Genomic DNA, 13,618 nt, shown 5'->3' on the forward strand with positions numbered 1-13,618 from the left:
ATACATATATATATATATGTATGATATAAGTATTTGCAAATTAAAATGTCAACAAAACAAATTTGTACGAAATAAGCAACAAGAAGAACCAGAGATCGTCTTCTTGGTCCTTTAAAGCATTCTTCTCCTTCGTTTTGTGTAGATTCAACAATGATGCTAGCTAATGTCATCATCAATCTTCTTGCCAGAGCCAGTGGAAAAACTGTCTGCGGAAAAATGAGTAGGAAAAAGAGTGTCGCTTCAATATTCTAAGCCCCCTCCTTTCGCAATTTATCCCTATCCCCCCTCCGCCATTCTCAATATCTCTCTGTTGACTAGGCCTCAAGTTTTACGTACGTCTTTTCGTTTTTCATTAGACAAATTAACAAAATTTTAACGGCAGGCGACAAGTGGCATTAGGCAAACTGCCATTTTGACTTGTGTTTACATGAGATAATTTTTCGGTTTTTTTTCTCTTTCTTTCTTTTTCTTTTTTTTTTGAATATTGTACATATACGCTAATAAATCATTCCTCAATGTGTACCTTACCTTCAATTTTGTGTTGCTTCGCTTTTGCTCCGAAAATTTGAAGCCAATAATTTGTCCTTGGATTTGGACTGTCAACGCCAAATGTGTAACGGGTTTTAAGTAGGTATTTGGGTCTAATGAAATTTTCAGTTCAAAGTTCTTTTTTCAATACCATGAATCATTGAATTCGAAGGCATATATTTATGTTTATTTATATTAAATTAAATTAGTAGGTACCTATAAAAATATATTCAAATGTTTAAGCTTAAGAAACACTTCAGCCAAGACAATTGTAAAAGAAATCCAAAATATTGTTTATAGTTCTTCGATCTTAAAGTCTAAAATTATCGGGTTAGATTGTGTTGCCTTTGACCTCAAGTCGGCTTTAATTCAAGGATTGACTTAATAAAAACTGTTTAAGGACTTCATAATATGTATTAAATACTTTAATATATATTTTCAACAATTAAAATATTAATAAATTTTAGCAAATGTAAAGGAGAGGGTATATCCATTTTTTGTAAGGCTTTTCTTACCGCTTTTTAATAAAAAGGATTTACTTCCTTTTTATTTTATTCATTCATTCATTTAAGAAAACCACATAAAATCCTTTAATCTGTTATCAAATTCTCAATACAAGTCAAACTAAAATTTAATTTGTATAAAATTAGAGTTTGTATTTCTATTTATGTTAACAGATTGAATCTTTCTGTAGTGCAGTGGCAGATCTAGGGCTATAATATGGAGGAGCTTTGCTCCCTAAAGTATGCAAAAACTCTTTAAATAATTCGATATTTAAAGCATATTAATATCCTTTGAATAAACAACATATTCTCTAAGCAAACAAACTTTTCAAAAAATGTTGAAGTTGCATAGTAATAAAAAAGTTTAAAAATTTGTTGAAAACAATAAACTTTGTTGCTGTCGATTGCATACTTTAGGGCCAAAGTTCCCTCATTTCTCAGTCCTAGATCCGCCTATGGTCATTATGTAATTTTTTCTAATAGTTTTTGCTATATGTATTAAACGTTGTGAAATCCAAAATTGAATTAGTTAGTATTTGGCTAAGTAACATTAAAAGTTATAGTTAACGATTTATCAGTTTCAGTTCATTGAAATCATTAATCAAAAAGCTAACTAAAGTCTACTTTCCTTTTACATTGTAATATCTATTAATCATTTCAATTAATTATATTCCTGTTAACAGGCATTGAAAACAATAAAAACATTTGAATGGCATTATATTGAGTTGAGAACTTAATGCGTCTTAACCGCTCTATATTCAACTGTCTTTTTTAACTAAATATTATAGCCAAAAGTACTTACATCCATCAATTAAATAAATGGTAAATCAAAGCGAATTTCAAGTTGTTCATGCTAATACCAGCTGGTCACTAAAATGTCCACTTTAAAGCTCTCTCTGCCCCCCCTTGGGTGGTTGGGTGAGTGAGTGAGTGAATGAATGAGTGAGTGACCCAACATTAATTGTTATCAAAGTAGAAAGACCAAAAAATATATACATATTTATGTAGACTTGTATATAAGTATGTTGTAGCTAAGGGACAACACACAATAATGATAAAAAGCCAAAATAACAAGCAACAACAAACCTCAAATTGACAGCATTCGTTTAAGGTTTTATCTGGTCGCTTTTGCTGCTGTTTGCGGTAGGAGAACTTGAAAATGAAATCACCTTCACATATATCCGAGACAATTGTCGAGCTCTTTTTTTCAATTTTTTTGTTGTTTTTTTTTCTGACTGAGGAGAAGGCGGCGGCATCTTTGTTTGATTTGCAGATCAATTGCTAAATGCGTGAGCTTTTGTGGAGAGTTTTGGTGTCGATTCAAAGAGCACCGCTAGAGCCGCTAGACAAATGTGGAGAATACAAGTACCTATCATAGAGACCTGGCATTCCCGTTTGCCCGCCAGTTAACCAGTTTCAGTTTTCTGTCTATTGTCTTTCAAAAAGACAACCATAAATAATCCAAAAATTGTTTAACGACTACTGTTTATTTCATTAGAGAGCAAGCAAAAAAAAAAACATTACATTACAACAAAATTCCATTTGCCTATATGTAATTGATCCGAATTGGATTGAAATCGCCTTTCGTACCCTACAACCAATGGGATCTTAAGATCATATAGAACTTGTGACTCATTTACTTACTTTATAAGATATCAAATTCTAAGCTAAAACAAATCAAAAGTCTCAATTTCTCTTTCCCATTTTAAGGGTATTTGCAAGTCAACATTAGGAATTCACTGGGTTACCTTTTCAAATTGTGACTGTTGGGCTAGTCTGAGTCATCATGGGAGCCAATTTGATATCTCAACCATTGCTGGCGATATTATCATTTCATTTCTATTATAGAGGCGCCACAAGCACTTTACATAGATCCCCTCCAAAGCGTCTCCGGATGGCATTACAGCATTACGGGCCACTGGACAGTGCACTGGCTCGTTTTGGCACTTAACTCGTGCGGACTGTGTCCGTTTTATGAATATCTACGTCGTCTTCTATAGCCGTTGTCGTCGTCGTCGTCGTCTGGCTGGCTGGCTGACTGGGCTCAATTGATAATATTATTTAATTCGAGTGCAAATAGAAAATTATATTTCAATTAAAAGCAAATTGTTTTAATTGTTGATTAAATACTCACAAATAATAATAAAACACAAAACAAAAAAAGAGTCGAAACGAAACGTCATGTGGCAAAAAGTTACCCAAATTAACAACGACGCTTTAATCTGTGGGTAATAAAAATGCATAAAGGTAGTCACGACGATCGCTGACGATTTGATTGATCACCGAAAATGCGATAATAATTTATGGCAAATGACGAGAAACGTTTTAGTGCTTAATTTGGCCCAACTATCTAAGTGGGTTGCCCATTGAAAAAATTTAATGAAACAACAATAATGTGTAATTTCCGCAATATTACGATTTATGACATCGGCCCGACTAACTAACTAAATTATCTTGTAAATTTGTTTTGAAAAGTTTATAAAAAACGAAGAAGTTATCAATGGTTACGCCGAAGTTTATATACTCTTTAGTGCGAGCCATTTTAAAATCGTAGATTCTTTTTATAAATTTCTTTCAATAATTTTTAATAAATGAGAAATTTCTAAACAATATCTCACTAAACCTACTTTAATAAGATTTTTAAATTTTTCTGCTAAGTTTTCGCTGGGTTTTCGATCTATTAAAGTGATCCGATACGACAAACTGCCAAAATTGATCTTAATTAGACAACAAAATACTTAACTACCAAGTTTCATTTTAGTATCTTTATAATGAAGGCCGTAAATTAAATCCTATATTGATTAAGGTTCTCACCCTGATCTGAAAGATATATATTTCGCTTCCTTTGCTGCTTTGCAAACATGTCAGCAATTTTAAACACTTTCTACAAGTATAAAAATAAGTTCATAAGCGTAAAAATAAGAATTTAAAAAAATTGTTTTAAGAAAATTTAAATCAATAATAAGTATTTGAAAGTTTGGATGGTTCTTATGGATCCAAATGGATATTTAAACAAAGATCTTCTTCCAGCATTCAAATTCCATGAAAATTTATAGATTGTTCACCACTAAAATTAAAAACAAATCGACTCTTGCCTTCACGTGGCAATCATTAAAGTAATTTGTGTTTATTTTTAAAAAGAGTTTGTTTGTCCATTACAAAAACGTGAAGAATACAGTAAAAATATATATTTAACATTCTAACAGAGTTTGAAAAGAATACCGTTAACATGCAACAGATCTTCAGGCTCAGTGGTCTGCTCTGAAAACCAAGTCCACTTAATGACGATTTTCGACACTATATCCCTTGATGGGCCTTCGACTATACATCCCTTGATGGGCCTTCCCCAGGAGGATAACTAAGTTCCGTTCTTACGCATTGACCACAATCAGCCTGTTTTTGTACAATTTCCAGAAAAGGAAAAAGTCTAAAATTTCAATATTAGCCTGAATATTTAATATATGTGAGGTTGGGTTATTAAAGACGAAAAACGTGTAAAGACGAATGAGAAACGACGCTCTCATTTAAAACCTAAAGACGAAACAATTACCATTCAATTCAATCATTTTTATAGTTACTAAAACCTAATTATAATCTAAAATAAAACCTATTACCATATAACTAAAGATAAATCTAAACGGAACTACTTATTTCTACGGAATCGGAACCCAGTCCCACATATATTTAAATTGCTTTTATCAAAAATAGTTTCACAATAAAAAACTTCAATTGAATTAACAATTTTCGTCCTTAGTTTTAGGCTAAATATTTTTTTTAAGGATTAAATTACAAATCTTATTGAAAGACAAGGTTATAAATATATAACCTTTTGCTAGTTAGTACCTTTCTTCCAAATTCTTTTGTCATACATGAAGGTTTTTCACTAATAGAAGCTGCACTCACTTAATTGATGAATAAAAACAAAACCGAGTCGATTTAGTAAACTTTATATATATTTCATTTGATGATTATATGTCCGATCTCCAACCGAAATATTTCTTTTTGCATTCAATGCTGCATTTCCGCTAATACATATCTCCTTCCATTAAAGCGGAAATGAGTTTTTCACAACTTTTCCTTTACATTTGTATTATTTGCATATGTAATGCCCAATTCTACTGTATCTGCTTATTGTATATTTGTATGTATCTAGGTACAACTTTGTTTGTGATTATTTTGGTTTGGTTTTTTTGTTTTTTTTTGTCCACTTCTCTTATCTGTCCTTTGATTTTCTACTGGGCTACTGGAATTCAATGTGAAGCGTAATCGGTAGCCAAAATGTTGCTATTAAGATAACGTAAATATGTGCATATCTGTGTAAATATTTGAATTTAGTATATAATTTTTTAACAACAACACCATAAAATACATCTGAGAGTGTCTGTGTTTGTATGTGTGTGTGTGTAAGTCTAATAAAAGAAAGATGTTTGATAAAAAAAAAAAAAACCTTTGATTATATTGAAACTTCTTCCGGCTAGAGGGGGTAAAGGGAGCAACAACAGACAGCTAACAAGACTTAAAGTATCTGTGGCGCCATTTGAGACAGTTTTCCATATCTAAGGAAAACCCACAGACCATACACATACACACACAACCCTTTTTCACCGCTTTTTCATGTGTGTGACTAATAAGCCACGGGATGTCTGCGGGGCTTAGAAAATACTTTCAATTAAACATGGATACATTTTGTTTTTTTGTGATTTTTGTTTCTCTTGTTTCATGATTTCTGTACATATGAGAATTTTGTGTTTTATGCATTTCATTTCTGAAATATGCATCATTGCATGACATGTGGAAAGAGTGAGTTCAAGTTGACAAGCAGCCAATAAAACTGACAGCATGAATGGACATGGGATACGGATTTCTTGTGGAGATTTCTTTGGCATTTACATTTGGATTATGAAATTTTAGTCAAGTCACAGTCAATAGAAATGGAACAGAAGAGATTTCCCTTCCCTCTCCCTTCTTCCCTGCGTGTGTGTGTTTGTGTGCGTTTGCTGTTGGGTGCGGAGGAGGAGGAAAAAAGTGTTGACTGTTCTTAATTAGCAAGGAAAACCCCTCATTGTATGTCTGATGCGGGGGAAAAAAAGGGTTAAACACAGTTTTTCCACAAGTCAATTAGTTGACTGACCTCTGTCCATTCATTTTCTCCCACATCTTTCGTTGACCATATTAATTTTATTCCAGAGAAACTGAACAGATGGCATATTGATATATATACCGATAGCTAGATTCTATATTGCAAGATATTAGACAGAAAGCAAATCAAAGTTACATATTGAACCAACTAGAGAGGTACTACAACTCCTTAGCGTATTAAGGAAAGTGTCAGCTCTAAAAAATAATAAGTGTGTTAAATAGTTAATCATATCCAGAGAGCCGAGCTACATACATATATTTAAATACTCTTGCAAGTGATATATTCTTCTTTAGCACAAACGTCAAGCGAAAAATGGTTGATTATGAGCTATATGATGCACTCACCACGATCTTGATTATATAAAGCACAGTCAGTAATAAGTACATTAAACTTATTTTTATAAATAACTTAGGTTTTGTCAGTGCAATATGATATAGATATCCGATCCGTCAGAATCCGACATAGAAAATGCCTTCATTATATCGATGCTTACATCCAAAATTTCAATGGTGTAGCTATAACGGACGCGAAGTCGTCTCATGGGACAGATCAAGATTCAAAAATGAATACATCCGTTTTGCAGTTAAAAAAAATTAGATTCGAAGCCGATATATTAAAAGCCGGTCCGGATAGGAAAAGAATATCTATGCAATAAATAAAATCATTAGTGATCGAGATTTGCCACGCGGCTATAGCTATCTGTTGTTATAGTGTTGACAGTAAAATAATGCAAAGTAGACACAAATAATTATTATATAAGCAGTGGCTACTGAATTGATATTATGACCCTCATCGCACGTACAGCTGAAGCAGCTTTCTTTATCCATCAGCAAAGAAGGACGAAAAAAAGCGTTCTGTGAGCTAAAAGGGGTTGGATCGGTTGGGTGAAATGTGGGATTCCCCGCGCTTTCACTGTAATTTACAAACCTTTAAAAACTTCTTTGGTACGGAAAGCCATTATACAACATTTGAAAAATCACAAAATTGTGACGAATTCTTAAACTTTGTACTGTAGCGTAAATGAAATGAGTCCATGTGTTAAACACTAATTAGGTTTATTAATACGACTTTTCATTAGTAATTTCTTTGTTTGGCCAAAAAAGTTGTATAAGCATTGGCCTTAAAATTATCCAATTCACTCCACACTTGCATATGTTACCAAATTAATCTTAATTTAAAATCTTAAGTCCGAGAGCCATACTTAATTATTACTTTTTTCTTTCTCTGGCTTTGTCTTTTTAATTAAAACTTATAAAGTTTTGCAATTGGCGGAAGTCCGGTTCAAATTATTAGTGAGGAATCATCACAATTTAACATGTAAAGTAATATATCCACATAGGAAAAGTTTGACATTTTAAGGATAATATTATTGGTTACATATTAACATAATTTTTAGTTTTTTTCATTACTTGTGTAAAAGTTGCTAACCCTATGTTCCAAATCCTTTTGTACCATATTTTTAGTATCAATCAAATCAATTTTTTTCTTTAAATTGTAAAACAATCAAAGAGTATTGTAGTTAAAGATAATTTTCATTCACTTTTCTCACGAGAATTTGTGTTAAAGATATGCAAAAGTCAACAACGGGCAACTGCATTAAACCTGCAATTGTAATTAACGCCAGTTTACCGATCTTATCATATTACATTGAGTTTAAGTTGGCGCCCTATACAATCCAACCCCCTCTCTCTCGGGCCCACCCCCACCCCCGACTCCTCCCTCTCCCACTCAATGGAACAACTGGCAATTGTTGTTACTTTTGCTACTGCTGCTGCTGTTGTCTCTGGTGCAACTTTGTGTGTGTTTGTGTTTGTGTTAGTGTTTACATTGATTGTCAACAGTGTCACTTAAGCGCCATGGTGCCAAGCCGCCGCAGTCGCAGTCGCAGCCGCTTAACACCCCCGCTCTTTGCTGCTGGTAAGGGCAAACAAACGTATGGCCTTGCCTTGTCTGTGAACAGGGTGAATCAGGGATAAAAACGAAGAAGAAGCACCAAACCAAAATGCACAAGTAACTGTAGATTTCGTATGTCTCTCTGTCGAACGGGACGACACGCCGGCAATGCGCTGCTTTTGCGTTGCGTTGCGTTGCGTTTACGTTCATTCAAGTGGAAGCGATCCCCCGATAATGCTCTCTAAAACTAATATTACAAAGTTGATATCGCTTGGCGCCGGACAAAAGCGACAGTGCCGCCAACTGGCCGCGACACGTTTGACAACCCAAAGCGACACCAGAAGCAACCGGCAGCAGCAGCAGCAGCAACTGGCAGCAGCAACAGCAGCCGCCAGCAGCAGCAAACAGAGTCAAACCCGGGCAAAGGTGGAGCTGCCACTTACTGCTACCAGAAAATCCCACCATGGCACAGTGGGAAGAAACGTAAGAGTTATGGTACATTATTACAGATGTTAAACTAGTTTCTTGAGAGAATTATTACTTGTAGCTGCCTTTGTTCCTTTTGAACTGCTGAAAAAAGTCTTCTCAACAGACAGAGAATCAAATTTTAAACTCAAAGGTTTTAAGGGTCGAGGGCCCAACTTTATACAGTTAATACTAAGAATACTAATAAGAATTCGTAATACGCCCATCTCTTATACTGCTCATAGCTAAAATTCTCATTAAGCATTGCCAGAAAATATTTATAATTTAATAGTAATAATAGTTATCTTTAACACAATATGAACATAAGTATTTATTGGTCTTGTGAAACAAGTATCTTCTACTTAGAAGATAGTTTCTAAACTTACGATATAGTTAGGTAATATACCAGTTTCAGTGCAGTGAAAGAAAAATTTAACAAAAACCCTATAAATAAGGTTAAAGAAGAAAGCTTTCCGACTCACAGAAATCCTTTATAACAAATTCCATCAATTTATTGTTGACTGTCAACTCGGAGAATAAGTCCTAACTCGCGTAATTGAAACTAAAGATTATAAAAGGGTTTGAAATGAAAATTTAATTAATTACACAGGACAACATTTTCTATAGTTGTTTACCAATTTGAGTGTGTTGATTAATCTGCATTCTGTTGAGATTACTAAGAACTTTGATCATTAAGTAAATAACTTGAAAATCGTAAAGCCGCTTTTCATTATTTGTTGGGTTACATAGAGAAGATATAGTCCCAAGTATCTTGCGATTTATTGCTTGTTCCTGTGAAACAAAAACTGCCAAAAAGAAAGTTAAAAAAACTTGAAATCGAATTTTTTCTTTACAATTTTTCAAGTTTGATGTGAATTTTTGTAACCTATCAGGAAAAAGAAATTTAAGAGCTCAGTCATGTTTATATACATACATTAAAAAATACTTATGTATATGTTAACGACTTAAAGATAAAATCTAAAAAAATGTTGCTTGTTATTTGGCTAACGCTTTGAATATGCTTGCCCCACTGTGCTTTGGGATTGGTAACAGTCGCATATTGATAACTCTGCAATGCAAGAGTCGTGTTTTTTTTTTTTTTGGTTTTGTTTGTCTATTTGCTGGCAACATTTAGAAATGAAACCAAAAACAAAAAAACCACTCACCACACACACACACACACAGTTAGATGTAGTTACATATACAGCGATCGCATAATCCTTGGGCTTGTTTTCTTAGACATTCCTGTGTGCATTTAGATAGGGGAAAATCGGGTTTACTTCAGCATCGACGTCTTGAAACTTATCGCTGAGGAAATGGGCAACTAAATAAAGAAAACTCAGCCACAAAAGGTAAAAGGTGTAAACGGGGGCTACCGTGTGCCGACTGCAAATGGAAACCATCTGCGTTAGTTGTAAAACATTTATGAATTTTTATTTTATGTCATAAATTCATCATTCATTCGTAGGACTTGTGATTTATGGCCTGTGTTTACGTGAAATGGCTAAACGCAAATCGATAACTAAATGTCGAGTAGATCGGCACCTTTTTTCAATAATCACCATAGAAAAAAAATAGCCACTCGAGTTTCAAACTTATTGCTACTTAATGCTTATTAATATGAATATGAACTTTTAATTTAGATTTATGATGATGTTAAAAGGTTTTTTATCATCAAGCGGGAAAATGAGGAAACTCTCACACACACACACACACGCAAGCACAGTTTCATTTTTTCCCTCAAAAACAGAAAAGTCACCGAAAGTCACACCCAAGAAAATACAATAATTATTGTTTGGAAAACCACAATAAAAAAAAAATCTATCTGCTAAAAACCCGTTGTCAGGATAATCCCAATGTTTGCCAAACAAACCATTTAGATCCTTCTATAGAAAAGGAGACTAACAGAACAAAAAATTAAAATGGGTAAAAAAAAGAGAAGAGATTATTTTCATCATCATCGGATTTTAGCCACGGGGCGCATGTCAAATTATTGAATAAAGTGCAAAATCACGCAAAAGTCAAACCCAAAGATCCGAGAGGTTCCCTCGGAACCACACACACACATGTACACACACACACACACACACACTGATTAACTGCGACAGCTAGAGATCAACGCCAAGAAATACCCACAACATGATGATTTCTACTTATTTCTGTATCTCTTCCCTTTCTAAAACCTTCTTTGCAGCCACAAAACTACCTGCCAACAACAACAACAATAACAACAACATGAACTCAACAATGCACGATTATCAAATGAATGGCCAGTTGGACATGTGCCGCAGTGTAGGAGGACTAGGAGGCGGAGGTGGTGCATCAGGCCCTGTGGCAGGCCCTGGCCTATCCATCCCAAATTCCCTGATGCTTGCCACAAATCCATCCGGCGGTGGCAATGTCTCCAATGGCCTGACCGTGGGTCTCGCTCATGTCGGCGGTGGCGGCGGTTTAAGCAGCTGCAGTTTATCAACCACCAACAACTCGGGTCGTACAAATTTCACCAATAAACAGTTGACGGAACTGGAAAAGGAATTCCACTTTAATCGCTATCTAACACGAGCAAGACGCATCGAAATTGCCAATACACTGCAATTGAATGAAACACAGGTTGGTCTGCTTAACAAATATGTCAATTATATTTTTAGTATTATCTTTAAAAACGGCTAATATATATATAGGTAGGTCTATCAGCAGGATCTTGCACATGGGAAAAGTTTTTAAGACAAATGTATTATTAAGATACTTCTACCGACCAGAGATAGCCATGCTAATTTGATTATCATGATTTTCAATGTTTAAATAATATAAACAAAATCAAAATTAATTCCATTTCCTTTTAACCTCATGTCCTTATCGATATTTATGCACTTGCCTCAAAAAATCAAATTCATTTAAAGGATTGTTTTTTCATTTTCAATCTTAAATACGATTTTGAGCTACGGAGCAATGCAAATCATTTTTCATTTGTTCAAGTAATATCGGGTTAAAGTCTCATAATTTAAAGAACTTGATTCATATTTATTACACTTACACTTACTTTGAAAAACTGATGAACTAACTAATGATAACAAAAAGACACAGTTATTAGCTTAGCTTTTAAACTTTAATTTATATTGATCTACCTTAAGGTTTCGCAGTATATTACCTTTAACTATTATACGTAGCTCTTCTAGGCAATATCTTTTTGATTTTATTCAACAATAGATATTAGAAACTGTCAAAAGAAACATTTTGTAATTATAAAGATTTCCTAATTATTTCATTACTTGATACAACCTGAAAGAATCTACACCTAGAGCCTATTAAAATTATACAATATAAGTGACTAACATTTAATCAATAGTAAAAAATACAAAACTTTGACTTGTTTTATATAGATTTTTCATTAAAAATCTTTAAATAAATTTATCAACAAGATAAATTCAAGTATTTTTAATCTAGTTTCTAAATTTACAATAGACGGATCTTTTCGGCTTAAAAAATTCAGTAAATTTCGAGCGAGGTTTTTGGTTACATTAAGAATTTATTAAAATTGTCCGATCTATTGGAAGAACCACTAGATAGAAGTATAAAGATATAAGGAAAGTAAAAAATTATTCTAAATATCAATATTTTGGGTGTTGCCCTGACTACCTCCACGATTCCTAATGATTTCAGTTAAGCAGCTAGGTAAAAAAGTGAGAATGATAAAATTATTCATCCATTAAGGTTAAATGACATTGGTCGAAAGAAAAGTATTATTAACTGTAATTTTTATGCACCTAACATAGCTTTTCTCAAAAACGCATTATAAAGTTAAAAAATAAGCACAAATCCTGACAAATTATCAACCATTCTCAATCTAACCCAACAAACAAAAGGTATCAGATTAGAATAAGGTCCTTAAAATCTAATTTATTACCCACATTATTAAATATGTTTGTTTGTTTTTAGGTTAAAATCTGGTTTCAAAATCGTCGCATGAAGCAAAAGAAGCGTGTTAAAGAGGGTCTGATTCCAGCGGATTTGCTCAGTCAACAACATAATGTTGCTCCGGTGATTAGTGAAAAGCAGACGCAGCAGCAGCAACAACAAGCCGAACTGCAACTAAAGACAGCTACAAATGACATGGCCAATACTGATATGAGCACATCGGCAATACCAATAGCGACAACAGCAACATCAACGGCGCCAGCAGCAACATCAGCAATAACCAAACAAAGTTGAACGAATTGTCTACGCCTGTTTATTCCTTTTTTTGGTTTTTCTTCTCTCTCTTTAATTGTTGCTATTGTTATTAAGTTTTTATTTGCTGTTGTTGCTATATTTTTATGCCAATCTGTTCTTGTAGCTGTTGTTGTTATTGTTAAAGCAGTTTGTTGTGATAAATCAAATAGAAAATGCGAAATAAATGAAATGAAAGCAAAACGATAAAATTAAGTCATATTTATGGCCAACTAAACAATAAAGTTTTCATCAACAAACAAAAGGAATCGCATATTTCAATAGAATCAAATACTAGCAACTTGTTGAATCGAGGTGCCATATGTATGTATGTATTTTATGTGAAACCATCTAGGGGCTGTAAATACTTAAATTAAACATGAGAAAATTACTTAATCTAAAAAATCTAACTTAAAACTAAACTCAGGGTTTTTTCATCATATTTTCTAAAATGAAACAACAAAACGTTATAATACCTTCAACATAAACGAAATCAAAAATCAAGAAAACAAAACAAGCCACCACAATAAATAAAGAAAAATATGTAAATTTTGTAGAATAATTGAATATTTAATTTTTAATTTAAAGAAAAACAAATAATGACGATATATATATACATATACATATACATATGTAATCTAGTCCTAATTGTAATATAATTATAATAACTGTAAAACATCAAACTAAACTAACTAAATCAAATAAATAAATTTAATTAAAAATTGTTAAAATGCTAATTGAGAACTTTTATTTGAAATTTGATTACAAGATTTATTATTTGCGTAAATAAACATTTTTTCTTCTTATTTGAATATACTTTCCAAGTAAGAACTGACATAAAATTGTTAAAGAATCGATTCAAAAATTTGTAAAAACCTCGTCT

At 33.1% G+C, this 13,618-nt stretch overlaps 1 protein-coding gene across 1 annotated transcript; it reads left to right on the forward strand.

Annotated features, from left to right (window-relative positions):
• Positions 1-10,727: 10,727 nt before the first annotated feature.
• LOC6646985 (homeotic protein labial) lies at positions 10,728-12,794 on the forward strand. Its single transcript, XM_023178662.2, has 2 exons — positions 10,728-11,139; positions 12,466-12,794. Exons 1-2 carry the CDS (start codon positions 10,765-10,767, stop codon positions 12,736-12,738), a joined length of 648 nt encoding a protein of 215 aa, XP_023034430.1. The 5' UTR covers positions 10,728-10,764; the 3' UTR covers positions 12,739-12,794.
• Positions 12,795-13,618: the final 824 nt, after the last annotated feature.

Source organism: Drosophila willistoni, chromosome 3R, assembly GCF_018902025.1.
Source record: "Drosophila willistoni isolate 14030-0811.24 chromosome 3R, UCI_dwil_1.1, whole genome shotgun sequence".
NCBI lineage: Eukaryota > Metazoa > Arthropoda > Insecta > Diptera > Drosophilidae > Drosophila > Drosophila willistoni.